General features: G+C 47.0%; 1 protein-coding gene across 2 annotated transcripts in view; it reads right to left on the reverse strand.

Moving 5' to 3' along the window:
• The window catches only part of iars1 (isoleucyl-tRNA synthetase 1), a 295,901-nt gene that overhangs the window by 9,836 nt on the left and 260,127 nt on the right, over window positions 1-25,938 (reverse strand). Inside the window, exon 33 of one of the 2 annotated variants that reach the window (XM_070895388.1) lies at window positions 2,308-2,460. The exons of the other annotated variant lie outside the window; for it this stretch is intronic. Coding sequence (XP_070751489.1) covers window positions 2,308-2,460 — 153 coding nt within the window. The remainder of the gene's footprint in view (window positions 1-2,307; window positions 2,461-25,938) is intronic. 2 annotated transcript variants of the gene reach the window in all.

Raw genomic sequence — 25,938 nt, forward strand, 5'->3', positions numbered from 1 at the left:
CGGTGCAAATTCAGAGGCCGAACTCCAAGCCATCATCAACAACTTCACCGAGGCGTACGAAAGCATGGGCCTTACATTAAACATCCGTAAAACAAAGGTCCCCCACCAACCTGATCCCGCCACACAGCACTGCCCCCAGTCATCAAAATTCATGACGTGGCCTTGGACAACGTGGACCATTTCCCATACCTCAGGAGCCTACTATCAGCAAGGACACACATCGATGTCTAGGTCCAACACTGCCTCCAGTGTGCCAGCGCAGCCTTCTTCCACTGCCACACAGTTGGAACAATCTAGCTGTCAAACTTCTCTGAGGCTGCGATCAATACAGTTATAGCATGAGATACACCATCACTACTGCTCTGAAACTAGGCAATATAATTTGGGCAAGAACTGCCCAAGTTTACCTTTTTTTCCATATTCTTTTGACTGTCTCCTTCCCTATCTCAGGTCAAGTTGACTGGCACGCCTCCCAAAAGTTAAGTTGTGAATGTGAATGTGAATGAACATTTGACACAAACCCACACCGAACCATTCTTTGGTGCAGTATGCCAGAATACTGCAGCACAATGCTGCCCAGATCTATCTGCCAATTTCTCCCTCTCCAATTGTGGCGAATTGGCTCACCTCTCCTTGCTGCCTCCTCCTAATGTCATGGTTGACATCGGTAACTCACTAAAGGGGGAAGCACTGAATTAAATGACTTTTTAGAATCCCCTTCGTCAGTCATATGCACTATTTGTAGTGAATTTTGGGGAATCAGGGCTGAGACGCTCTCAGACTCGAATAACAAGTGTCACTCTTTGGGTTAATATAAATGTTCAGAACAGCGTTGAGCTCAATATTGCAGCGGTGATTTGTAAATGAGGGTGCTAGGCCACAGCACTACAAAAACTCAGTGTGCAGGTAGCGCGAATCAAGACTTGCAGATCCTAAAGAAGGCTTTCCACAGAGGATCTGGCAGAGGAAATGGGCTGAGACAAGAATATGTCGCACACATGCTGCAGATATACTAAAAGATTCAATGTGCTCAAATTGCATCTTCCAGTATTCAGCAAGCAACACGAGAATGTATATGGCCCTCAGGGGGAAAGAAAGCGTATTTGCAACACATATATAAACAAGGTGAACTTGATCAGTGGATACTATAGCTGAAGGACTGCACTGCCCTAACCAACTGTTCTGGCCCACAGATCAATATACTCATCATCACAGGCAGTCCCTTGGAGTCGAGGATGACTTGCTTCCACTCTAAAAGTGAGTTCTCAGGTGGATGAAGAGTCCAATGCGGGACCTACAATCTCTGTCACAGGTGGGGCAGACAGTGGTTGAAGGAAAGGCGGGCGGGGAGTCTGGGCTGACGCATGCTCCTTCCGCTATCTGCACTTAGTTTCTGCTTGCTCTCAGCAATGAGACTTGAGATGCTCTGTGCCCTCTCGGATGCTCTTTCTCCACTTTTGGGCGGTCTAGGGCCAGGGATTCCCAGGTGCCAGTGGGGATGTTGCACTTTATCAAGGCGGCTTTGAGTGTTTCCTCTGCCTACCCAGGGTTCACTTGCCGTGTCGAAGCTCCGCGTAGAGCGCTTGCTTTGGGAGTCTCGTGTCCGGCATGCCGACGATGTGGCCCATCCAATGGAGCTGATCAAGTGTGGTCAGTGCTTCAATGCCGGGGATGTTGGCCTGAGCGAGAACACGGACGTGGGTGCGTCTGTCCTCCCAAAGGTCTTTGACATTGTCAACTGTGAGGGATTATGGAGCGTCCTCCTCCGTTTCGGCTGCCCTCAAAAGTTTGTCACCATCCTTCGTCTGCTCCACGATGACATGCAAGCCGTGATCCTGACCAATGGATCCACCACAGACCCAATCCTCATCCAGACCGAGATCAAGCAAGGCTGCGTCATCGCATCAACACTCTACTCGATCTTCCTTGCTGCAATGCTTCAGCAAGCTCCCCGCTGGAGTAGAACTAAACAATAGAACTAATGGGAATCTGTTCAACCTTTGCCGCCATCAGACTAGATCCAAGATCGTCCCATTCTCTGACATTGAACTACAGTATGCAGACGACGCTTGTGTCTGTACACACTCCGAGCCATCATCAACATCTTCACCGAGGCGTACGAAAGCATGGGACTTACGCTAAACATCCGTAAGACAAAGGTCCTCCACCAACCTGACCCTGTCCACAGCACTGCCTCCCGGTCAAAATCAATATACTCCAGGTGCACCGAACCTTCAAAATTACCAGTTGGGATGCAGCTTTTCCCCAGTTCTCCCAGTCAGTGCTTACATCATCAGCAAGACATACCTTCTCCTTTGGTATCATCTAGGCACAATTTTAGTTTCCTGCTTCTGAGGCCAAATACTTTGGCTGTCTCACGAAGAAGGCCAGGGTATGTCAGCCCATTCTGACCAACTGGATTTTCCAGCAAGAGAGCTCCAACTGTTCCTTTGAGGCATTCTGTAATAGAATAACAGAACATGTAAGCGAAGTGCTGAGGAAAACCAGTACTTTCCGTTTCAGTCTGTGGTTCATTTCTGATGTTGCTAAATGATAATTCAGACTTCTATTGGACACGCAGGCATAAAACAATCACAAACGCAACAGATCAGTAGATTACATTTGTGTTGAATCAAAATTGATCCTGCTTTTGTTACAAATGCAAGTTTTCATCTCCAGTTTTGCACTTCTTAGTTCAAGTGTTGTATTGAAGCAATCAGATCACCAGCCCTGGACTGGTGTGTAGATTGGAGCACAGAGGAATTTTGTTTTCTTGTCAAGAGAAATAGGAATTCTGACTCTAGAAATTATAACTACCATAGCTGCGATATTGTTGGGAAAAATTATTTTATGCCAAGCACAAAAGTTGAAGAGGAGAGAGAATCGATTGACAAAAAAACAAATAGCGGCAGGCCAAAAACAAAAGACTACATTTTCCATCTACAGTTTCTGTGTCAGGGACAATTTACTTCTTTGCTGAACAAATTAGCTTTTTGGAGCTGGTCCAAACTAAAGAATACGATTTGTCAACCCATACAATATTTTACGGTCTTTCAGTACTTAACAGCTCCATTGCAGAACTGGTCATTGTGCATAATATTATCTTAACTCCAGAGAAAAAGTACAATTACTTGTTTTAAAAACAAGGGGTATCCTTGTTCATATTTGTATGCTTCGATGTCCCCATGATTTCCTGCAAAGATTTCCAGATCTGAATCCGGCTCCTTGGGGGTGGGGGAAATGCAACACTTGATCTTCGACAGAATGTGTCCTTTTGTTTTTAACTCGCATCCATCATTAATAGATTGTAAAATATAGGGCCCAAGTTTCCACACGCGCCTAGAACGGCGCAGTCCCGACCTGGACGCCCGTTTTTCGCGCCACAAAGTGCGCCTAAAAAAAACCTCGGTATTCTCCACCTACCTGCTGGTCCTCTGGCCCGAGGCGCAGCCAGCACGAGCTGTGGGGGGGCGGAGCCAGGTCCCTGCGCTGAAAACAGTGCCGGGAGCTCTGCACATGCGCGCTACAGTCGGCACGCAAGTGCAGTAGCTCCAGGCTCCGAACTGTGTGGGAGGGGCCGAAGCACGCAGCCCCTAGCCCTGGCCGAATGGCCTCACTGGGGCTGCGTGAATAAGGCTCCTCCCACGGCCAGCTCCTGCTCCCCCCCGACCAGACCCGACACTCGCTCCCCGCCTCCCCCCGCCCCTGCCTCCGGACCAGACCTGACACCCGCTCCTCTCCCCCCCCGCCTCTGGACCAGACCAGACCCGACACCCGCTCCCCCCTGCCTCCGGACCAGACCCGACACCCGCTTCCCCCCCCACCCCCGGACCAGACCCGACACCTGCTCCCCACCCCCCCCTGCCTCTGGACTAGACCCAACACCCGCTCCTCGCCGCCTCCGGACCAGACAACAGCTCCCCCCCCCCCCCCGCCCCCCCCGCGCTCCTGTTCCCGCTCCGCCCTCCCCCCCCGACTGGACCCGACCCGAGCTCCTGTTCCCGCTCCGCGCCCCTGTTCCCGCTCCGCGCCCCCCCCGCCCCGCCCGACTGGACCCGACCCGAGCTCCTGTTCCCGCTCCCCTCCCCCCCCCGACTGGATCCGACCCGAGCTCCTGTTCCCGCTCCGCCCTCCCCCCCGACTGGACCCGACCCGAGCTCCTGTTCCTGCTCCCCCCCCCCCCCCGCCCGACTGGACCCGACCCGAGCTCCTGTTCCCGCTCCGCCCTCCCCCCCGACTGGACCCGACCCGAGCTCCTGTTCCCGCTCCCCTCCCCCCCCCGACTGGATCCGACCCGAGCTCCTGTTCCCGCTCCGCCCTCCCCCCCGACTGGACCCGACCCGAGCTCCTGTTCCTGCTCCCCCCCCCCCCCCGCCCGACTGGACCCGACCCGACCCCCCCGACTGGACCCGACCCGCGCCCCCCCACCTCCCAGACTGGATCCGACCTGACCTCCCCCCCTCTCTCTCTCCCCCCCCCCCCGACCCGACCCCCGCTCCCGGACTGGATCCGACCTGACCTCCCTCCCCCCCGGACCCGAACCGAACCTCCCCGACCCGACCCGACCCAACGCCACATACCTGTAAATCTGTTGCTGGGGACCGGCCGTTCAGCCTTCGTCCCGAAAGGCCTGCCTGAAGCACTTTCACACAGGTAGGAAGATGGTTTATTTAATCTTTTCTTTGCTTATAAATGTTTATTCAGGTTGGATTTATTTGTATAATATTTGTATCAGTATAAATAAGGATTTATTATAAAATTTAATGACTTCCCTTCCCCCCCCCCACCTGGACGCCTAATTTGTAACCTGCGCCTGATTTTTTAATGTGCAGAACAGGTTTTTTCAGTTCGACAAAAATCTTCACTTGCTCCATTCTACTTTAGTTTGGAGTACGTTTTCACTGTGGAAACTTTCAAATCAGGCGTCAGTGGCCGGACACGCCCTCTTTTGAAGAAAAAATTCTGTTCCAAAGAAGAACTGTTCTGACTAAAACTGCAGAAAAAAATATGTGGAGAATTGCGATTTCTAAGATAGTCCGTTCTCTACCAGTTGCTCCTAAAAATCAGGCGCAAATCATGTGGAAACTTGGGCCCATAGTATGGGACATATTTGTTGGTGATACGTTCACAATAAAGGATGAAACCGAGTACTGTGTACAATGAGCAAGTGTAACCTTAGCTCCTTTAATAAGACTCCAGAGTGTCGGTACCTCGTGGGTGGCCTGCTTATATACCGTGCTTCCAAGGGATGCTGGGATCCCTTGGGACTCCAACAGGTAGGCCCTCTGGTGGTAGTGTAATACAAGTTACAAAGGGTTAAATACATAACATCACTCCACAGTGAAGTCATTAGTACACTTATTTACAAGGTGAGACGATCTGGGGCTTTTCGCTCCCTTGTCGATCGTCTCGGTACAAATGGGAGTTGGTTAATTCTTCACTGGGTTGCTGGGCAGCCGGCCTTGCCGGGCTGCTGGGGATGGTGAGTTCGGCTTCGTGGTCAACCATGATGCCAATTGCCACTTGTTGGAGGGTCAAAGTTGGTGGTGTCTTCTTCGGGTTGTTCATAGCTGTTGGTGAACCGCAATTTGATTTCTGCATGTTAGTCCATTGGCCAATTTTACCTGAAACACCCTACTCCCCTCTTTGGCTTTGACCGTGCCAGCGAGCCATTTGGGACTATGTCCAGAATTGAGTACAAACACAGGATCATTGATCTCAATATCGCGTGACAAATTTGCACAGTCATGGTACACACTTTGTTGATGCCGCCTGCCCTCCACGTGATCATGGAGATCAGGGTGGACAAGAGAGAGCCTTGTTTTGAGCGCCCTTTTCATGAGCAGCTCGGCTGGGGGAACTCTGGTGAGTGAGTGGGGTCTAGTGCGGTAGCTGAGCAGCACTTGGGATAGTCGGTCTGCAGGGGGCCTTCCGACACGCGTTTCAAGCTTTGTTTGATGGTCTGAACTGCCCGTTCTGCCTGACCGTTGGATGCGGGCAGATGTGATGTGCTTGATCCCATTGCGGGTCATGAATTCCTTGAGTTCAGCACTGGTGAAACACGGCCCATTGTCACTGACTAGGACATCAGGTAGGCCGTGTGTGGCAAACATGGCTCGTAGGCTTTCAATAGTGGCCGTGGACATGCTTACTGACATTATTGCACATTCAATCCATTTTGAGTAAGCGTCTACGACAACAAAAAACATTTTGCCTAGAAATGGGGACGCACAGTCCACGCGGATCCTCGACCACGGTTTGGAGGACCATGACCACAAACTTAGCGGTGCCTCGCTGGGTGCATTGCTCAGCTGAGAGCAAGCGTTGCACTGGCGCATGCATGACTCTAAATCTGAGTCGATGCTGGGCCACCACACATGGGATCTGGCCATGGCTTTCATCATTACAAAGCCTGGGTGGGTGCTGTGCAGTTCACAAATGAACATATCTCTGCCTTTCTTGGGCAAGACCACGCGATTGCCCCACAACAGACAGTGCGTCTGCAGGGACATTTCGTCTTTGCGCCTGTGAAACGGCTTAATCGCCTCCTGCATCTCCGCTGGGACGCTGGACCAGCTCCCATGGAGGACACAGTTTTTTTTAACCAAGGACAGTAAAGGATCCTGGCTGGTCCAGGTCCTGATCTGGTGGGCCGTAACGGGGGACTTTTCGTTTTCGAATGCCTCCATGACCATGAGCAAGTCCGCTGGCTGTGCCATTTCCACCCCGGTGGTGTGAAATGGCAGCCGACTGAGAGCATCTGTGCAGTTCTCTGTGCCCGGTCTGTGGCGGATTACATAGTTGTATGCCGACAGCGTGATCACCCATCTTTGGATGCAGGCAGAGGCATTGGTATTAATCCCAATGCTCTCAGAGAACAGCGATATGAGCGGCTTGTGGTCAGTTTCAAGCTCAAACTTGAGGCTAAATGGTGCATTTTCTTTACCCCGTAAACGCAAGGCAGAGCCTCTTTTTCAATCATGCTGCAAGATCCTTTCGGCCTTGGACAAACTCCTGGATGCATAAGCGACCGGTTGCAAAATCCACGATTCGTTAGCCTGTTGTAACACACACCCGACCCCGTATGACGAAGCACTGCAAGCTAGCACTGATCTTTTACAAGGGTTATACAGGACAAGCAGTTTGTTTGAACACAATAGATTTCTGGCTTTCTTAAAGGCAGCCTCTTGTGAATTCCCCCATACCCAGTCGTCTCCCTTGCGCAGTAGTGCATGTAGGGGTTCTAGCAGAGTGCTTAACCCTGGTAGGAAATTACCGAAATAGTTAAGGAGTCCCAGGAACGACAGCAGCTCCATCACGTTCTGTGGTCTCGGCACGTTCTTGATGGCTTCCATCTTGGCTGCGGTGGGTCTGATGCCATCTGCTGCGATTCTTCTTTCCAAGAACTCGACCTCCTGTGCCAGGAAAACATACTTCGAGCATTTCAACCTAAGCCCCACGTGATCCAACTAAGAACCTCTTCCAGATTCTTCAAGTGCTCAATGGTGTCCCAACCTGTAACCAGTCGTCCCGGAAAACCACGGTGCGAGCAACTGACTTTAGCAGCCTCTCCATGTTCCGTTGGAAGATTGCCGCGGCCGACCGAATCACGACCGGGCATCTGTTATAGATGAACAGACCTTTGTGCGTGTTGATGCAGGTGAGGCCTTTAGAAGACTCCTCTAGCTGCTGCGTCATGTAGGCCGAGGCAACTTGATGAATGTCTTCCCTCCAGCCAGGGTCGCAAATAGTTCGTCTGCCTTGGGTAGCGAGTACTGGTCCTGTAGCGAAAAACGGTTAATCGTTACTTTATAGTCCCCACAAATTCTGACCTTGCCGTCCTCTTTAAGTACCGGGACAATCGGACCGGCCCACTCGTTGAATTGCACCGGCGCGATGATGCCTTCTCGCTGCAGCCTGTCCAGCTCAATTTCCACTTTCTCTCACATCATATATGGTACCTCCTGTGCCTTGTGGTGGATGGGTCGTGTACCGGGAACCAAATGGATGTGCACTTTCGCCCCCGAGAAGCTTCTAATGCCTGGCTCGAACAACGATGGAAACCTGCTCAGAACCTGGGCACACAAGGCGTTGTCGACGGACAAAAGCACTCTGACGTCGTTCCAGTTCCAGCGGATTTTTCCCAGCCAGCTTCTGCCAAACAATGTGGGGCCATCCCCTGGCACAATCCACAGCGGGAGTTCGCGTACTGCTCCATTATAGGGGACTTTGACTTCTGCCAATTACAGGGATTAGTTCCTTGGTGTAAATTCTTAGCTTGGTCTGAATGGGGCTGAGCTTAGGTCTGTGTGCCTTGTTGCACCACAGCCTGTCGAAGGCCGTTTTACTCATTATGGACGGACTCGCACCCATGTCCAGTTCCATAGATACTGGAATTCCGTTCATTTGAACTTTCAACATTATTGGTGGACATTTGTGTGTACCCCGTACACTTCTGCCTCCTCGGTACGAGTCTCCAATTCAACCTGATCCACAGTGGATCGATCTTCCTCTGCAACGTGGTGGTGTGCAGGGTTTGCAGTTCGCCTGCACATTCGCTGGAGGTGTCCCATTGTTCTGCAATCGTTGCATCACCTAGTGTTTGAAGCGGCATTGATGGGGCCGATGATCACCTCCACAGCGCCAACAAGGTGTTAACTGCCTCGCATTAACGATTGATGGCGCACTCTGGGTCATCTGAGGTCGGGCAGCAGCAGCCGGCGTGTACGTTCTGGCATGTATATTTCTGCTCGAAAATGACGTTACTTTGTGCACAGTACTGGCCGAAACTTCTTTGCTCTGCGAAATCTGTTTGGTGTTGTCGCTGGTGGACATAAATGCCTGGGCTATCGTTATGGCTTTATTAGATTCGGAGTTTCTACAGTTTGCGAAGGATTACCTCATGGCCAATGCCCAGTACAAAAAAGTCTCTAAACATTAGTTCGGCGACATAGCTCGCCACTTCGTGGCCCTCCGACCGTTGACACGTGTAGAACTGATATCTCGCCATCAAAACGCTTTCCTTAGAATTTAAGTGCTCCCGGACCAGCGTGCACAATTCTTCATATGATTTAGCTGTTGGTTTTGCCGGAGCTAGGAAATTCTTCATGAGGCCATAGGTTGTTGCCCCACTTACAGTTAGGAGTATCGCCCTTCGTTTGGCAGCGTTCTCGTCCTCGTCCAGCTCGTTGGCCACAAAGTATTGGTTGAGTCTCTCCACGAAGGCCTTCCAATCGTCCCCTTCTGAGAACTTCTCCAGGATACCAACTGTTCTTTGCATTTCTGTGCGGTTGTTCGTTATCTCATCGCCAATTGATACGTTCATAATAAAGGATGAAACCGAGTACTGTATACAATGAGCAAGTGTGACCTTAGCTCCTTTAATACGATTCCAGAGTGTCAGTACCTCATGGGTGGCCTGCTTATATACTGTGCTCCCAAGGGATGCTGGGATCCCTTGAGATTCCAACAGGTCGGCCCTCTGGTGGTAGTGTAATACAGATTACAGGGGATTAAATACATAAAAGTTGGAATTTAACATTTCCTTATCATTCCTTTGTAATGGTAATTAGCAGAACATCCACAGTTTTCAGTTAAGTGTCCTACATTTCATTGTAATTGTGCTTAAAGGACCTTACGGCAAGCGTTGTTTGGAAAACTAGAGCAACACTTACGGAAACTGTACGCTGGAGTCACTGTATGATTCCATTCAGTTCACTGTGGAAACCTAAATCATACTTGCCCCATTGGAAAACCTTACTTGATTAAACTGTCAATATTTGTAAAATACTCCTCTCAACTTCATTCCTTTTAAAATGGAAAAAAATAAACCATGCACAAAAGACAGTAATGTAGCATGACAGAACTAAAAACTGCATTTTTCATTAAAAACATTTAAGTTATACCAGTCCACAGGAATATGGAAAGCTTGGCATTGGAGATCACCTTGTGGGTAGCATAACTCAACAGACGACTAGAATACGCCAGAAGATGGTGAATTCACTTCAATTCAATCATTAGTATATACTTAAAACAGTAACATAAAAAAGTGCATTAGGCACCAAAACTAAGATTGTTTTATAATTACAATGGCTTTTAAAATGCGGCACACTTAGAAGTGGCGAGCACTGAACCAAATATCTTGTACAGTTCAACACTGTCAGGATGCTGAAGACCAAGAACAGCATGATAAAATAATGGACAACTTAATATTGGAGCATTGGGCATCAATTGGAGATGTTCCATAGTTTCCACAATAGTAGGTTATGTTATACATTAAATATTTGTACCTGCATCATACATTTTTCAGAAGTGACGGTACAATATTTTCAATAGACAAAGTTAGGATTAATAATGTGACGATAATTGGTTTTATGAGGAACTTGGTAAAATTGGCTGGAACAACGTCAAAGCAGCAAAGCTTCACATGAAAGGTTACAAAGAGCAGCAAAGTTTGAAAATAAATGTGTCAGTGACCCTCCCCCGCCACCCGATAAAACCAGTATACACTTAACTAATAATAGATTGAATGGTAAATACATAACCTCCAGTGAGTTACAAACCAGTGATCTCATTAAGTGGTACAGGTGAAATCATAACCCTTGAAAATAAAGTCAATAGAATGGAATTCAAATAACCCCTTATGCTTATTTCCAGATGCTCATTCTTAAAAATATATAAATGTATTTAAAAACATTTTCTTTAGTGTTTTTTAAAAAAACTTTACAATTACAGGTGCAATGTTCCGAATCCGGAACTCTGAAAACCGGAATTGTCCGAAAACTGGACCGTTTGCACATAGCTGAAGGAGTCGTCCAGAATCCAGAATCATTGTCCGAAAACCGGACATTTTGAAGCAAAATCCAAAGAGGATTCCGGATTTCAGACAAGAAAATCAAGTCTGAAATCTGGAATCTTCAACCGAATCCCTGCCGGATTTCGGGTTTTGCCGGATTTCGGACCTAGCCGCTCAAAAACCGGGACAGATTTGGTCCCGAAGATTCTGGATTTCGTACCTGTATCTTGTTAAAATTCAACAGAACAGGCAACTGGGTGTTAAAGTGAACAGTGATATAATTTAAAGGTATGTTGCAACACAGGACCACGACTATTGTTCTGAGCTTTTGCAATAGTTCATTAGTCTGGGGGACGTGGGGGGGCTGTCTGCAGATTACACAACATATATTGCACAAAGAATACTTGAGGACTGTTCCAGTACACAATAAGCTATACTCTACAGTTTATTCCGCAATAAAATCAACTGCCAAGAAGCTCAAACTACAATTCTAATCACAAATTGTCAAATCTGTAAAGGCTTGAGTGAAGCATAAACGCTGGCATGGACTGGTTGGGCCAAATGGCCTGTTTCTGTGTCGTATATCCGATGTAATATACAAATGCTTTATAACCATTTCAGCTACATTGGTGTCTTTCTACATAACACAGCGTAATAAGGAAAGTTGAATAAACTAACAGGCACTATGAGTTAAATTTTCAAGTTTAGCATTCCCATTGCAAATCTTTGAGGGACGTGCATATTGGAATTCAGGTGTGGACAGAAAGTAGTGTGGGCTGTAAATCAAGAATGCTGATCTCTGCGTTCAAATTCCCATGAAACTCTGATCCAGGAACCCCAAACTGTAAGTTTACTCGTATTTATTCATTTTAAAAAGTGAGTTTATGATACAAATTCAACTGAGCAGATGTGCTAACACTCAAACTTCTTGGACTTTTTTCTCATAGTTTATACAGTAAAAAACTGCTGATTTGAATTCATGCTTTTCAATTTATTACCAGGCATCAATTATTCCTATATTTATATCAAAAGTGTGGAGGACAACATCAATCACAAGTGACAAAAGTTACAAAGTTGCATTTCTTTATCATAATGCACAAAATCTTGTAATCCACATTACACCAATGAGTACTTATTTCCAATTTTGTTTGGCAATTCATAAAATAAAACAAAATCCTGAATAAAATGATGAAAACCTGAATGAAAATAGACTGAATTTTTATCTGTAAATTTATGAGACATCCACATGGATTATATGAATATGGAGCACAAAATTTTACTGCAAAACTATAGAGTGTAAGCATAACCTTTGAGTACTACAAATTTTCTTAAGAAACATAATGGATGCTAATCTCATCCAGGATGCCAGCTGATACACTTAGGTCCAGTCAGCCAAGGTTCCCACTCTGTTTTGCAATCCACTTAGCCATGAAAAACAGTGTTACATATAGATGCTGGATCGAGATAGGATTGGGACATCACCTAACAATCACTGCAGGCTCACATATTAGGAATAGCCATCTCGGTGTGGTGATATCCAGCATCCTTGGAACTGTATACTACTACAGACAGTGAATTCAGTGGGGCAAAGAAAACTGGATACACAAAAACATATTGGGTCAAATAAATGTTCCTTGAGTTGCAATTAAAAGTGCCAGAGAATGGAAAACATTGTTACTTGCCAACTAGTGACAGTGAAATACACCAAAGATTTAAGAGTTACCAAAGGAGTAATTTTTAATCGTGTGAATATGTGCACTGATTAGTGGAGACTTTTAATTCTGGCTTCTTAATTAATAGTCATGAGAGGAAGTATAACGCATTAAAAAAAATGAACAGCACTTTGCTTTAATGTAGTTATGACAGAAAAGTTACTGATCAGTTGATGCCAATTGTATGCACTTATTGCAGCACCATTTAAAAAAATATGTAAATTCAGAATGATGCAAAGAAATCGAGCTCCTGAGTAATAGACTGTTGGGTTTACAAATATACAGTAATTTAATAAAGCACATTTTAGTTTAAATCAGTAAATATATAAAGTAAATAATCCATTGATTATATGTTCAGATAAAGCATACAATTATATTTTGAGTGTTTAAATGTATTCATAGAAAATAGTTTAGTTGTAGGCAATCTGATATGGAAGTGGGGTCAGATCCAATTCATTTTGCATGCAAAGGCAAGTTTTAACTTCAATTAATATAAAGCACATTAAGGTTTCTGTCACAATACCTCATTTTACTTGAGATGAAAAACAACATGGAGATTCATTTACTGCAACATTTAACTGCTCTCTAAAACTTCAGATTGCATCTCCTTTGAATAGATAAACTTAAAGGAAGAAATAATTTTCTGTTGTTTAATAGAGTTGCCTACAGAAAAACACAAAAGAAAACTTAACAGAAAATATCAACCCATAGCTTCAATGCCAAGAGTTCTGACCTTGCTTGGATTTAAATGAAAGCATATAAAATATAAATACTGTAATCTAAAACTTAACAGATCTCTGTGAACCTCACACTCACATCTTTCTATTTGGTCGTGCAGACTTCTAATTTAAGAACTCATCTCACCACAGCAGATTTCATTTTATACATTCCTTGGGGATATGTTTTGCTTTTGTTAAGTTATTTTACATTTTTCCATTCTCTTCAGATCTCCCACATGATAAATCATCATCATCATCATCATCATCATCATCGGCAGTCGCTCGAACGAGGATGACTTGCTTCCACATGAGTTCACAGATGTTTCAATGAAGGACCCGATATTCCAGTCCTGAACTCCAATTGAAGGGGTGGAAGATGGCTGTGTATGGATTTTTTTAACGTGTGGTGACTGCTGCACACCAGCCACAACACGGGCTTGACAGAGCTAGGCCTTTATCCAATAGCAAAGGTAAACCAGGACGACTGGAAACGTGCTCTGCTGCACGGACCTAGTGCGCACACATATCGCAGTGTGGGCTGGCCTGTGCTGCCCCTGGGCTCTCGGCTCTTCTGGGCCCCGTACCTCCGCCACAATCCCTCGCCGCTCCTCCGCCACAATCTCTCGTCGCTCCTCCGCCACAAACATTCGCCGCTCCTCCGCCACGATCCCTCGCCGCTCCTCCGCCACTATCTCTCGCCGCTCCTCCGCCACTATCTCTCGCCGCTCCTCTGCCACAAACATTCGCCGCTCCTCCGCCACGATCCCTCGCCGCTCCTCCGCCACTATTTCTCGCCGCTCCTCCGCCACGATCTCTCGCCGCTCCTCCGCCACGATCTCTCGCCGCTCCTCCGCCACGATCTCTCGCCGCTCCTCCGCCACGATCTCTCGCCGCTCCTCCGCCACGATCTCTCGCCGCTCCTCCGCCACTATCTCTCGCCGCTCCTCTGCCACAAACATTCGCCGCTCCTCCGCCACGATCCCTCGCCGCTCCTCCGCCACGATCTCTCGCCGCTCCTCCGCCACGATCTCTCGCTGCTCCTCCGCCACGATCTCTCGCCGCTCTTCTGCTGTACTTAGGCTCCGCCGATGTTCCTGTCCACGTTCCAAACGGTGACCTGGGTTTTGATGACATCACCCAGTCGTCCACGTCAAAATCCTTGCATACTTCGAGCAGCTCGCACTGGAAGTTGTAGTGGTATGCTACAGCTCTTTTATAGCCCAACCTGCGGAGGTGTTCTCTCGCAGGTCGGGGGGGCCACGATAAGCAGACATAAGAACATAAGAATTAGGAACAGGAATAGGCCATCTAGCCCCTCGAGCCTGCTCCGCCATTCAACAAGATCATGGCTGATCTGGCCGTGGACTCAGCTCCACTTAACCGCCCTCTCCCCAGAACCCTTAATTTCCTTATTGGTTAAAAATCTATCTATCTGTGATTTGAATACATTCAATGAGCTAGCCTCAACTGCTTCCCTGGGCAGAGAATTCCACAGATTCACAACCCTCTGGGAGAAGAAATTTCTTCTCAACCCGATTTTAAATTGGCTCCCCGTGTTTTGAGGCTGTGCCCCCTAGTTCTAGTCTCCCCGACCAGTGGAAACAACCTCTCTGCCTCTATCTTGTCTATCCCTTTCATTATTTTAAAGGTTTCTATAAAATCACTCCTCATTTTTCTGAACTCCAACGAGAAAAGACCCAGTCTACTCAATCTATCATCATAAGGTAACCCCCTCATCTCCAGAATCAGCCTCTGTACCCCCTCCAAAGCTAGTATATCCTTCGTTAAGTAAGGTGACCAAAACTGCACGCAGTACTCCAGGTGCGGCCTCACCAATACCCTGTACAGTTGCAGCAGGACCTCCTTGCTTTTGTACTCCATCCCTCTCGCAATGAAGGCCAACATTCCATTCGCCTTCCTGATTACCTGCTGCACCTGCAAACTAACTAAAGAGTTTCATGCACAAGGAAGTTGTGTGATGGTGGTGCAGTGGTAAGCATGGTTGCCTTCCAAGCAGTTGACCTGGGTTCGTTTCCCAATCATCACATTTGTCAATTTCTACTTGAGGATGAAATGAACCTCTGATGACTCTGGTTCCAAGCAGTGATAACAGCAGCATTTCTACGATTTACCAGGGTCAGGGACCTGCTCGATGGCAGAGGAGCGGGCTGGATGGCGCCAGACACGCTGGCGCGGCGCGGCGCCTAAATTCTGCCAACGTCCGCCACGCGGCCGATGCCATCGAGTCGCTAAAAACAGCTCTGGGCCCTGACTCCGTTAGGTGCATTGAGGAGGCTCAAGCACTTGGGGAGATCCCGTCCGAACTGACCCCCGTCCGGGAATTCCTCATCGGCGCCAAACCCCGGAACCTCCCTCGGGGGCCGGCGCCTCACAACTTGAGCCGCCTCGGGGAAATCCCCTCCGTGCCTTTCAGTTCCGCGCGGAGGGGTTTCCTGTACGGGCTGCTCTTGCACACTCTCAACTTTGCCATCCTGCCGTCCGGAGGAGGCGGGGGTCACCGATGGAGGGCACTCTACGCAGGGGTCCTCCCACTATTCATCGGGGACTTGGCCTGGAGGGTGGTGCACGGAGCAGTGCCGTGCAATAAATTTTTAAGCCGGTTCACGGACTCCCAGGCCGCCTGCAATTTCTGCGGTCTGGAGGAGTCCGTGTTCCATGTTTTTATTGAGTGCACAAGGTTGCAGCCCCTGTTCCATTATTTGAAGGGGCTGCTCCTGAAATTCTGGCTGCACTTCAGTCCCACTCTCCTGATCTTTGGGCACCCTGTGCGGAGGGGAGCGGGTAGGTCCGAAGGCCTCCTCGTAGGACTGCTCCTGGGCACGGCCAAGGGTGCCATCAGCCGGTCCAGGCAGCGGGCTGTCGAGGGGGTCGTTCAACCTGACTGCCTGCCTCTCTTCCGCTCTTACATCCGGTCCAGGGTGTCCTTGGAGATGGAGCACGCGGTGTCCACCGGTACGCTCGCGGCCTTCCGCTAGAGGTGGGCACCGGAGGGACTGGAGTGCATCATCACGCCCGGCAACCAAATTTTAATTTGATTTTACGTTTTAAAGTTTAATTTGTTTTAATTGCCGGTGCTTTTAGTGTCCCCCACCCCTTTTATAGGGGGCACTGGAAAAAATTTGATTTTAGCGCCCCAAAAAAAAAACCTAAAAAAGAAAAAAAAAAAAAGGGGCCTTGTCAATGTCTGCTGTGTCATCCAGGGCGGGTGGCACGGTTTAATGTCTTTTTATGTTCACAGATAAACTCAAAAAGAGTTTCATGCACAAGGACCCCCAGGTTCCTCTGCACCGCAGCATGTTGTAATTTCTCCCCATTCAAATAATATTCCCTTTTACTGTTTTTTTCCCCAAGGTGGATGACCTCACATTTTCCGACATTGTATTCCATCTGCCAAACCTTTGCCCATTCGCTTAACCTATCTAAATCTCTTTGCAGCCTCTCTGTGTCCTCTACACAACCCGCTTTCCCACTAATCTTTGTGTCATCTGCAAATTTTGTTACACTACACTCTGTCCCCTCTTCCAGGTCATCTATGTATATTGTAAACAGTTGTGGTCCCAGCACCGATCCTTGTGGCACACCACTAACCACCGATTTCCAACCCGAAAAGGACCCATTTATCCCGACTCTCTGCTTTCTGTTAGCCAGCCAATTCTCTATCCATGCTAATCCATTTCCTCTGACTCCGCATACCTTTATCTTCTGCAGTAACCGTTTGTGTGGCATCTTATCGAATGCCTTTTGGAAATCTAAATACACCACATCCATCGGTACACCTCTATCCACCATGCTCGTTATATCCTCAAAGAATTCCAGTAAATTAATTAAACATGATTTCCCCTTCATGAATCCATGTTGCGTCTGCTTGATTGCACTATTCCTATCTAGATGTCCCGCTATTTCTTCCTTAATGATAGCTTCAAGCATTTTCCCCGCTACAGATGTTAAACTAACCGGCCTATAGTTACCTGCCTTTTGTCTGCCCCCTTTTTTAAACAGAGGCGTTACATTAGCTGTTTTCCCAATCCAACGGTACCTCCCCAGAGTCCAGAGAATTTTGGTAGATTATAACGAATGCATCTGCTATAACTTCCGCCATCTCTTTTAATACCCTGGGATGCATTTCATCAGGACCAGGGGACTTAGTCTACCTTGAATCCCATTAGCCTGTCCAGCACTATCCCCCTAGCGATAGTGATTGTCTCAAGGTCCTCCCTTCCCACATTCCCGTGACCAGCAATTTTTGGCATGGTTTTTGTGTCTTCCACTGTGAAGGCCGAAGCAAAATAATTGTTTAAGGTCTCAGCCATTTCCACATTTCCCATTATTAAATCCCCCTTCTCATCTTCTCAGGGACTAACATTTACTTTAGTCACTTTTTTCCGTTTTATATATCGGACCAGATGAAAAGCAAGGAACCAATGTTCCTCTTCAGCTGCGCAGCAGTCTGGAGGTCTCGCACAGGCTGCTCACCGGCTTTTCAATGGGAATAACCACACAGCCAGTTAAAGGACCCACGCACGGAAACATTGCAAGGAACCTACTGTGAGGCCCCGACTAATAAATTCAACCTTGTTGAGATTATGTCTATTGAAACATCAGTGTATAAAGTGTCGACTCAGCTAAGCTGCCCTGGATCCATTTCATTTGCAACCCAGGTCTAAAAAAAATGTTTTTAAATAAGAAGTTTCTCACTACTCGCAAAAATAGTGGTAACAATCTCAACGGGACTTTAGAGCTCCATACAGCCAAATCTTTTTTTCAAAACAAGGCTATTTGTTGTAGCAAATTCCCGAGCATCGTGTTTGACACACTAATCAGATCACACCAATTTTTGCATTGAGTACTTCAGAAAATTAGGAAAAAGTATACTAAAATTAATTTTTGAATCATACATAATTTTTAAGTTACAGAATTTGAGTACAGCTCTATATGTTATCCTCCTCCCACTAAAACAGATGTGGAAAATTAGCCCCTTCAGTAGTATCTATACCCAAAAATCAATTAGGGACTCCATATCAGTTTTTATATATTTTATTCCAAGTGCTCTCTTTTTAACCTCCCATTTATTTTTCCTAAAAACTATAAATAAATTAATCTTCTAACAACTTTTACGGAGTATCAATGGATTACTTCTAAAGTCTGCACTTCAACTTCTAAAAACTGCATAATGCATCACATGGCATATACCATGTGCATACTCAATGACAGCAGCCGTCGAAATTATTCTTCCTTGCATCATCGACTAATTACAATTGTTCCTTCTTTGCTACATTTCATTTCTTTGTAGGGGTGTGGAGGAAATTAAATATAAAATAACAGAAGTTTTGGTTGTGTTCCAGCACTCAACAATCTGTCACATGGTTGCTATTGCTCTATTACAATTTTGGAGTCTCCCAGGATAGCAAATTTGCAAATTGTTCCGCCACAATAACTTGCAAGTACCTTAAAAGTGAGAATGTCCAAGCTGCGGCCCCAAGCTCCTTTGATCCTTCTTCAAAGCCCTTGCTATTTCATAGGAACAGGAGTAGGCCATTCAGCCTCTTGAGCCCGTTCCGCTATTCAGTGAGATCATGGATGACATTTCTTTTTTTACTTCAGCTCTTGGGCCTAAATGCCTGGAAAAGGATGCAGTTCTGGTCTTTTTTTTAAAACCGATCAGGAACATGTCTTGATCAGTCATCCATGACAGGGAGCTTTAAAGAGCTGAAGCTTCCAATTTTTCAAATTTGGGGGTAAAAGGGGGAATGCGTAAGAGAGTCTAGGGAAGGATCGGGGGAGGGAAAGATGGAGAATGCAAGTGAATGGGGGTTTAATTTATGGAGGGATTTTTGTGCAACAAGGGGCTCAGATTTGTGTGTTATCATATGCAACCCGCTCACTGGTTTCAACGTGTATCCGGCTCCCAGCTCTGAAGGAGTGAATGTTCCTTAAAGAACATCAACAATGTGTGGCACAAATAGCAGGAATTGGAATATTTTTCCAGATATTTCCACCTATGGTTTGTTCCTGTATACCTTGTGCTCAGATAGATTTTTTCTTTGGTGTCTACTGGGGTCTGTTGTATAATCATCATCATCATAGGCAGTCCCTCGAAATCGAGGAAGACTTGCTTTTTTAGGTGACTGAACAGTCCAATATGGAAATTACAGTCTCTGTCACAGGTGGGACAGACAGTGGTTAAAGGAAAGGGAAGGTGGGACTGGTTTACCGCATGCCCTGCACTTGGTTTCTGCATGCTCTCCGCGATGAGACTTAAGGTGCTGAGCACCATCCCGAATGAACTTCCTCCACTTACGGCAGTCTATGGCCAGGGGACTCCCAGGTGTCAGTGGGGATGTTGCATTTTATCAAGGAGCTTTGAGTGTGTCCTTGAAACATTTCCTCTGCCCACCTCGGGCTTGCTTGCCGTGAAGGAGTTCCGAGTAGAGCGCTTGCTTTGGGAGTCTTGTGTCAGGCATGTGAACAATGTGGCCCGCCCAGCGGAGCTGATCGAGTGTGGCAGTGCTTCAATACTGGGGATGTTAGCCTGGTCGAGGACGCTGACGTTGGTGCGTCTGTCCTCCCAGGGGATTTGCAGGATCTTGCGGAGACATTGTTGGTGGTATTTCTCCAACGATTTGAGGTGTCTACTGTATATGGTCCACGTTTCTGAGCCATACAGGAGGGCGGGTATCACTACAGCCCTGTAGACCATGCGCTTGGTGGCAGATTTGAGAGCCTGATCTTCGAACACCATCTTCCTCAGACGGCCGAAGGCTGCGCTGGCGCACTGGAGGCGGTATTGAATCTCGTCGTTGATGTCTGCCCTTGTTGATAAGAGGCTCCCGGGGTATGGAAAGTGGTCCACGTTGTCCAGGGCCACGCCATGGATATTGATGACTGGGGGTTAGTGCCATGTGGCAGGGTCAGGCTGGTGGAGGGCTTTTGATTACGGATGTTTAGTGTAAGGCCCATGCTTTCGTATGCCTCAGTGAAGTTGTTGACTATGACTTGGAGTTCAGTCTCTGAACGTGTGCAGACTCATGCATCATCCGCGTACTGTAGTTCGACGAAAGAGGTTGGGGTGATCTTGGATCGAGGTTGGGACGGTCTTGGATCGAGGTTGGGACGGTCTTGGATCTGGCCTGGGGACAACGAAGGTTGAACAAGTTCCCACTGGTTCTGTCGTTTAGTTCCACTCCAGCAGGGAGCTTGTTGAGTGTGAGGTGGAGCATTGCAGCGAGGTAGATGTAATGGCATACCCGAAAAATTTCAAATTGTTACTTGTACAAATAACCCTGACAGGAAACAAGCATGTTTTTTTTCATTTTGGTGGGGAACTAGACACAATATATGTATTTAAGTCCAGTAATTAGAGTAGTTTATGTAAAGATTATTACAAAGTATTACAAAGTATTTACAGCACAGAAACAGGCAGTTTGGCCCAGCAGGTCCATGCCGATGCTTATGCTCCACACGAGCCTCCTCCCATCTGCCTTCATCTAACCCCATCAACATATCCTTCTATTCCTTTCTCCCTCATGTACTTATCTGGCTTACCCTTGATTGCATCTATGCAATTAACCTCAAGTACTCCTTGTGGCAATGAGTTCCACAACCTAATCACTTTCTGGGAAAAAGAAGTTTCTCAGAATTCCTTATTGGATTTATTAGCAACTATCTTACATTTATGGCTCCGAGTTCTGATCTTGCCCACAAGTGGAAACATTGGGGCCAAGTTTCGGCCTGAGTTGCTCCTGTTTTTTTGGAGCAATTGGTTTAGAATGGAGTATCTTAGAAATTGCAATTCTCGGCATTTAGTTTGCTCCAGTTCTAGTCAGTTAGAACAGTTTCAGTTTGGAACAGATTTTTTTTTCCAAAAGGAGGCGTGTCCGGCCACTTACACCCGTTTTGAAAGTTTAGGCAGTGAAAACTTACTCCAAACTAACTTTGAATGGAGTAAGTGTAGATTTTTGTACGCTCAGAAAAACCTTGCCTACACTTAGAAATTCAGGCGTAGGGAATAGGGGGGGGCGTTTAAAGGGAAGTTTACAAACATTAAACACTTCAGTTTTACAAATAAAGAGCCATCATCAATAATAAATGATAAATACATCAATAAATCAACCAATAAATCAATCCAAAAAAATTAATAAAAAATAAAAAAATAAATAAAAAAATCAATAAATAAAAAAATTTCTACTCACTGACTGCAGCACCGGGAGCCCTCCAACAGCGTGCTGGGACGGGGACCCCCCAGTGTGTCTCTCTTTCTCTGTCTGTCTGTGTCTCTCTCTCACTCACTGTCTGTCAATGTCAGTGTCTCTCTCTCTGTCCGTCAGTGTCTGTGTTTCTGACAGCGAGGGAGGGGGGGGGCGGAGAGAGGTAGAGGGCGAGGGAGAGGGAGAGAGAAGGGGGGAAAGAGAAGGGGGGGAGAGGAGGGGGAGAGCGGAGAGGGAGAGAGGGGGGAGGAGAGGGAGGGGAGATGAGAGGGTGCGGGAGAGGAGAGGGAGGGAGGGAGGGGGGAGAGGAGAGGGAGATGGAGTGGGAGAGGAGAGGGAGGGGGAGAGGAGAGGGAGGGAAGGGGAGAGGAGAGGGAGGGAAGGGGAGAGGAGAGGGAGGGAAGGGGAGAGGAGAGGGAGGGAGGGAGGGGGAGAGGAGGGGGAGGGAGAGAGGGGGAGGGAGGGAGGGGGAGAGGAGAGGGAGGAGGCTGAACGGGCCCGGCTGACGTGAAGAAGCCGGGCCCAAGACTTCGGGCGGGGCCCGCCCCCAGCAAGATGCCGGGCAGGCGGGCCCCGCCGAAGGAGTTAAAAAGGTAGTGGCCGCGGGAAGCCGGAGGGGGGAAGAGTCGTCGGAGCGGGGGGGGGGTCGTTGGAACGGGAGCTGGGGGGGGGCGGGGGGGAAGCGGGAGCTGGGACGGGGGGGGGTCGGAGCAGGAGCTGGGGGGGTGGGCGGTTGAGAGCCAGCTGGAGCCAGAGCAGGAGCTGGACGAGGGAAGTGCAGCCTGATCCTCGCAGCCCCAGTGAGGCCATTCGGCCAGGGCTAGGGGCTGCGTGCTTCGGGCCCCTCCCACACAGTTTCGGTGCCTGGAGCTACTGCACATCCGCGCCCACTGTAGCGCGCCTGTGCTGAGGTCCCGGCACTGTTTTCAGTGCAGGGACCTGGCTCCGCACCCCCCACAGCTCGTGCTGTGCCGCGCCGAGCTGCAAAGGACCTGCAGGGAGCCGGAGAACCTGCAGGTATTTTTTAGGCGCACTTTCGGGCGCGAAAAACAGGTGTCCAGGTCGGGGCTGCACCGTTTTAGGCGCGGCCCGAAACTTGGGCCCATCGTCACTGCGTCTACTCCATAAAGCCCTTTCATAATCTTGAAGACCTCGATCAGGTTACCCCCTCAGTCTTCTCTTTTCTAGAGAAAGGAGCCCCAGACTGTTCAATCTTTCCTGATAGGTATAGCCTCTCAGTTCTGGTATCATCCTTGTGGCTCTTTGTTGCACCTTTTCCAGTGCCTCTATATCATTTTTATAATGTGGAGACAAGAGCTGTTCACTGTACAGGTTGAACCTTTCTGGTCCGGAAACATCCGTGGTTTGGCATTAGTTTGTGGAACTGCCGCTTTGCATGGGTGGCATCCCAGTTTCCCGCGCTTTCTGGAAATCAAACGTTTTTAAGGCATGATGAGGTAGATAGCCCAGGAGAGTGGTGAGTAGCACTCTACAGGTCACCGGTAAGCCTAGGCTAGGCTAGGCGTATGTTTATGTAGAGTCTATCGGTAGTCATATACTGACCTCCTGTGGTTTGGAAAATTCTATGTTTCGGCATCTGTCAGGTCCTGAGGGTGCCGGACCAGAGGTGTTCAACCTGTACGCCACTTGTGGTCTAACCCAGATTCTATACAAGTTTAACATAACTTCTCTACTTTTCAATTCTATCCCTCTAAAAATGATCCTGAGTGTTTTGTTTGATTTGCTATGGCCTTATTAACCTGTGTTGCTACTTTTAGTGATCTGTGTATGTGTACCCCACAGATCCCTCTGTTCCTCTACCCCATTTAGATTTAGTTTTCAAGGAGTATGTGGCCTCCTTATTCTTTCCCCCAGCCCCACAGCACCCCCAGAAATGTCTGCGTTCCTCTTCCTCTTCTCTTCTGAGGCAATCCCTCAGAATCGAGGATGACTTGCTTCCAGTGCGTTCCTCTAATTCTGCCCTCTTGAGCACCCCTGTTTATAATCGCTCAACCATTGGAGCCCTAAGCTCTGGAATTCCCTGCCTAAACCCCTCCCCCTCTCTTTCCTCCTTTAAGACGCTCCTTAAAACTTACCTCTTGAACCAAGCTTTTGATCACCTGCCCTAATTTCTCCTTATGTGGCTCAGTGTCAAATTTTTAATCTCATAATACTGCTGTGAAGCGCCTGGGGATGTTTCACTACGTTAAGGTGCCATATAAATACAAGTTGTTGTTGTTGTATTAACTAAACCCCTTATTTTGCGTCATCTGCAAATTTTGAAATTCTTCTTCTGATTCCAGAGTCCAAATCATTTATGTAAATTGTGAACAATAGTGGTCCTCCCACCAATCCTTATGGAGCACCAATTCCCACCATTTGCCAATCTGAGTGACCATTTTTAACCCCTATTTTCCTGTTTTCTAGCCAGCTTGCTAGCTATCGTCCCGACTATTCAGACCTTAGCCATGAGTGTACTATGCGGTATCTTATCGAAGCCCTTTTGGAATCCAAATATATTATATCGTCTGCATTACCCATATCTACCCTTTCTGTTAATTTTTCAAATAATATCAATAACAATTTGAATTTATATAGCGCCTTTAAACTTCCCAGCGCACTTCACAGGAGCATTATAAAACAAAAATTGACACCGAGCCACATACGCAGATATTAGGGCAGAGGATCAAAAGCTTGGCCAAAGAGGTAGGTTTTAAGGAGCTACTTAAAGGAGGAAAGAGAGGTGTGGAGGTAAAGAGGTGGAGATGTTTAGCGAGGGAATTCCAGAGCTTGGGGCCTCGACAGCTGAAGGCCAAAGGAGGAGCAATTAAAATCAGGGATGTGCATGAAGCCAGAATTGGAGGAGAGCAGATATCTCGGAAGGTTGTATGGCTGGAGGGGCGAGGCCATTGAGGGATTTAAAAACAAGGATAAGAATTTTAAAATCAAGGCCTTGTTCGACAAGGAGCCAATGTAGGTCAGTGAGCACAGGGGTGATGGGTGAACGGGACTTGGTGCAAATTAAGATATGGGCAGCAGAGATTTGGATGAGCTTAAGTTTAGGAGGGTAGAAGATGAGAGGCTGGCCAGGAGTCGTCAAGTCTAGAGGTAACAAAGGCACGGATGAGGGTTTCAGCAGCAGATGAGCTGAGGCAGGGGCGGAGTTGGACGATGTTACAGAGGTGGAAATTGACGGTCTTACTGAAGCTCATCTCGGGGACAAATATGACATCGAAGTTGTGAACAGTCTGGTTCAGCCTGAGACAGTCAAGCATGACTTTCCCTTTTGGAATCCGTGCTGATTATTCTTTATTATATTTTCAGTTTCTAGATGCTTTTCTATTCCATCTTTGATTAAGGATTCCATTATCTTTCCTACCACCAACATTAAGCTAATTGGTCTATAGTTCCCTGGAGTGTTCTTTATAAATAGGAATTATATCGGCTATTCGCCAAACCTCTGGCGCTATTCCCTTTTCTAATGAATTTTTAAAATAAATGTATTGGTGCCTCTACTATCTCTTCACTAACTTCTTTTAATAAACACAGAAGTATTATATTAGCATATTTTATATGCTGAAAATTTACCAATAGCGTTGACAAAGCCAGTCAGTTATACTGTTATATGTATGGAAATTCTGCACATGCTCACACTGCAGCATCCTGCAGCATTTTAAGAGGATCGAGGGAAGAAATAGCAGAGGCATTACTATACATATTTAATAATTCGTGAGAAAAAGGTGTAGTGCCAGAGGACTGGCAGATAGCCAACGTTATACCTATATTTAAGAAGGGGGATAGAAAATGTCCAAGCTTAACATCAATAGTAGGAAAAGTATTGGCATTCCTGCTAAAAGAGAAAATAGAAAAACATCTAGCATGCAAAAATGTAATAATGAGTAGTCAGCATGGATTTCAAAAGGTCTTGCTTGACCAACCTCACTGAATTTTTTGAAGTAGTAAAAGAGAGAGTAGACAATGGTAATGCAGTAGATGTAATTTATCTAGATTTTCAAAAGGACTTCAAAAAGGTGCCCCATAATAAACTGATGATCAAGGTCAGAGAATGCAGAATCAAGGGGCGAGTAGCAGAATGGATAGCTTGCTGGCTTCAAGACAGAAAGCAGAGAGTTGGGGTAAAAGGTGACTATCATTATTACATTTTTGGTTGCTAGATGTTTTTCTATTTTCTCCTTTAGCAGGAATGCCATTATTTTTCCTACTACCGATGTTAAGCTTGGACATGTTCTATACCTCTTCTTAAATATAGGTATAATGTTGGCTATCCACCAGTCCTCTAGCACCAGCAGAAGGTGGGTAATGGTGATCCACAAGAATTAGTACTGAGGCTACTGTTGTTCACAATCTATATTAATGATTTAGACTCTGGAATCAAAAACACAATTTCTAAATTTGCAGATGACACCAAATTGGGGGTGACAGTCAATACTGAGGAGGACTGATACAAATTACAGGAGTACATTAAT

Source organism: Pristiophorus japonicus, chromosome 12, assembly GCF_044704955.1.
Source record: "Pristiophorus japonicus isolate sPriJap1 chromosome 12, sPriJap1.hap1, whole genome shotgun sequence".
Lineage (NCBI taxonomy): Eukaryota > Metazoa > Chordata > Chondrichthyes > Pristiophoridae > Pristiophorus > Pristiophorus japonicus.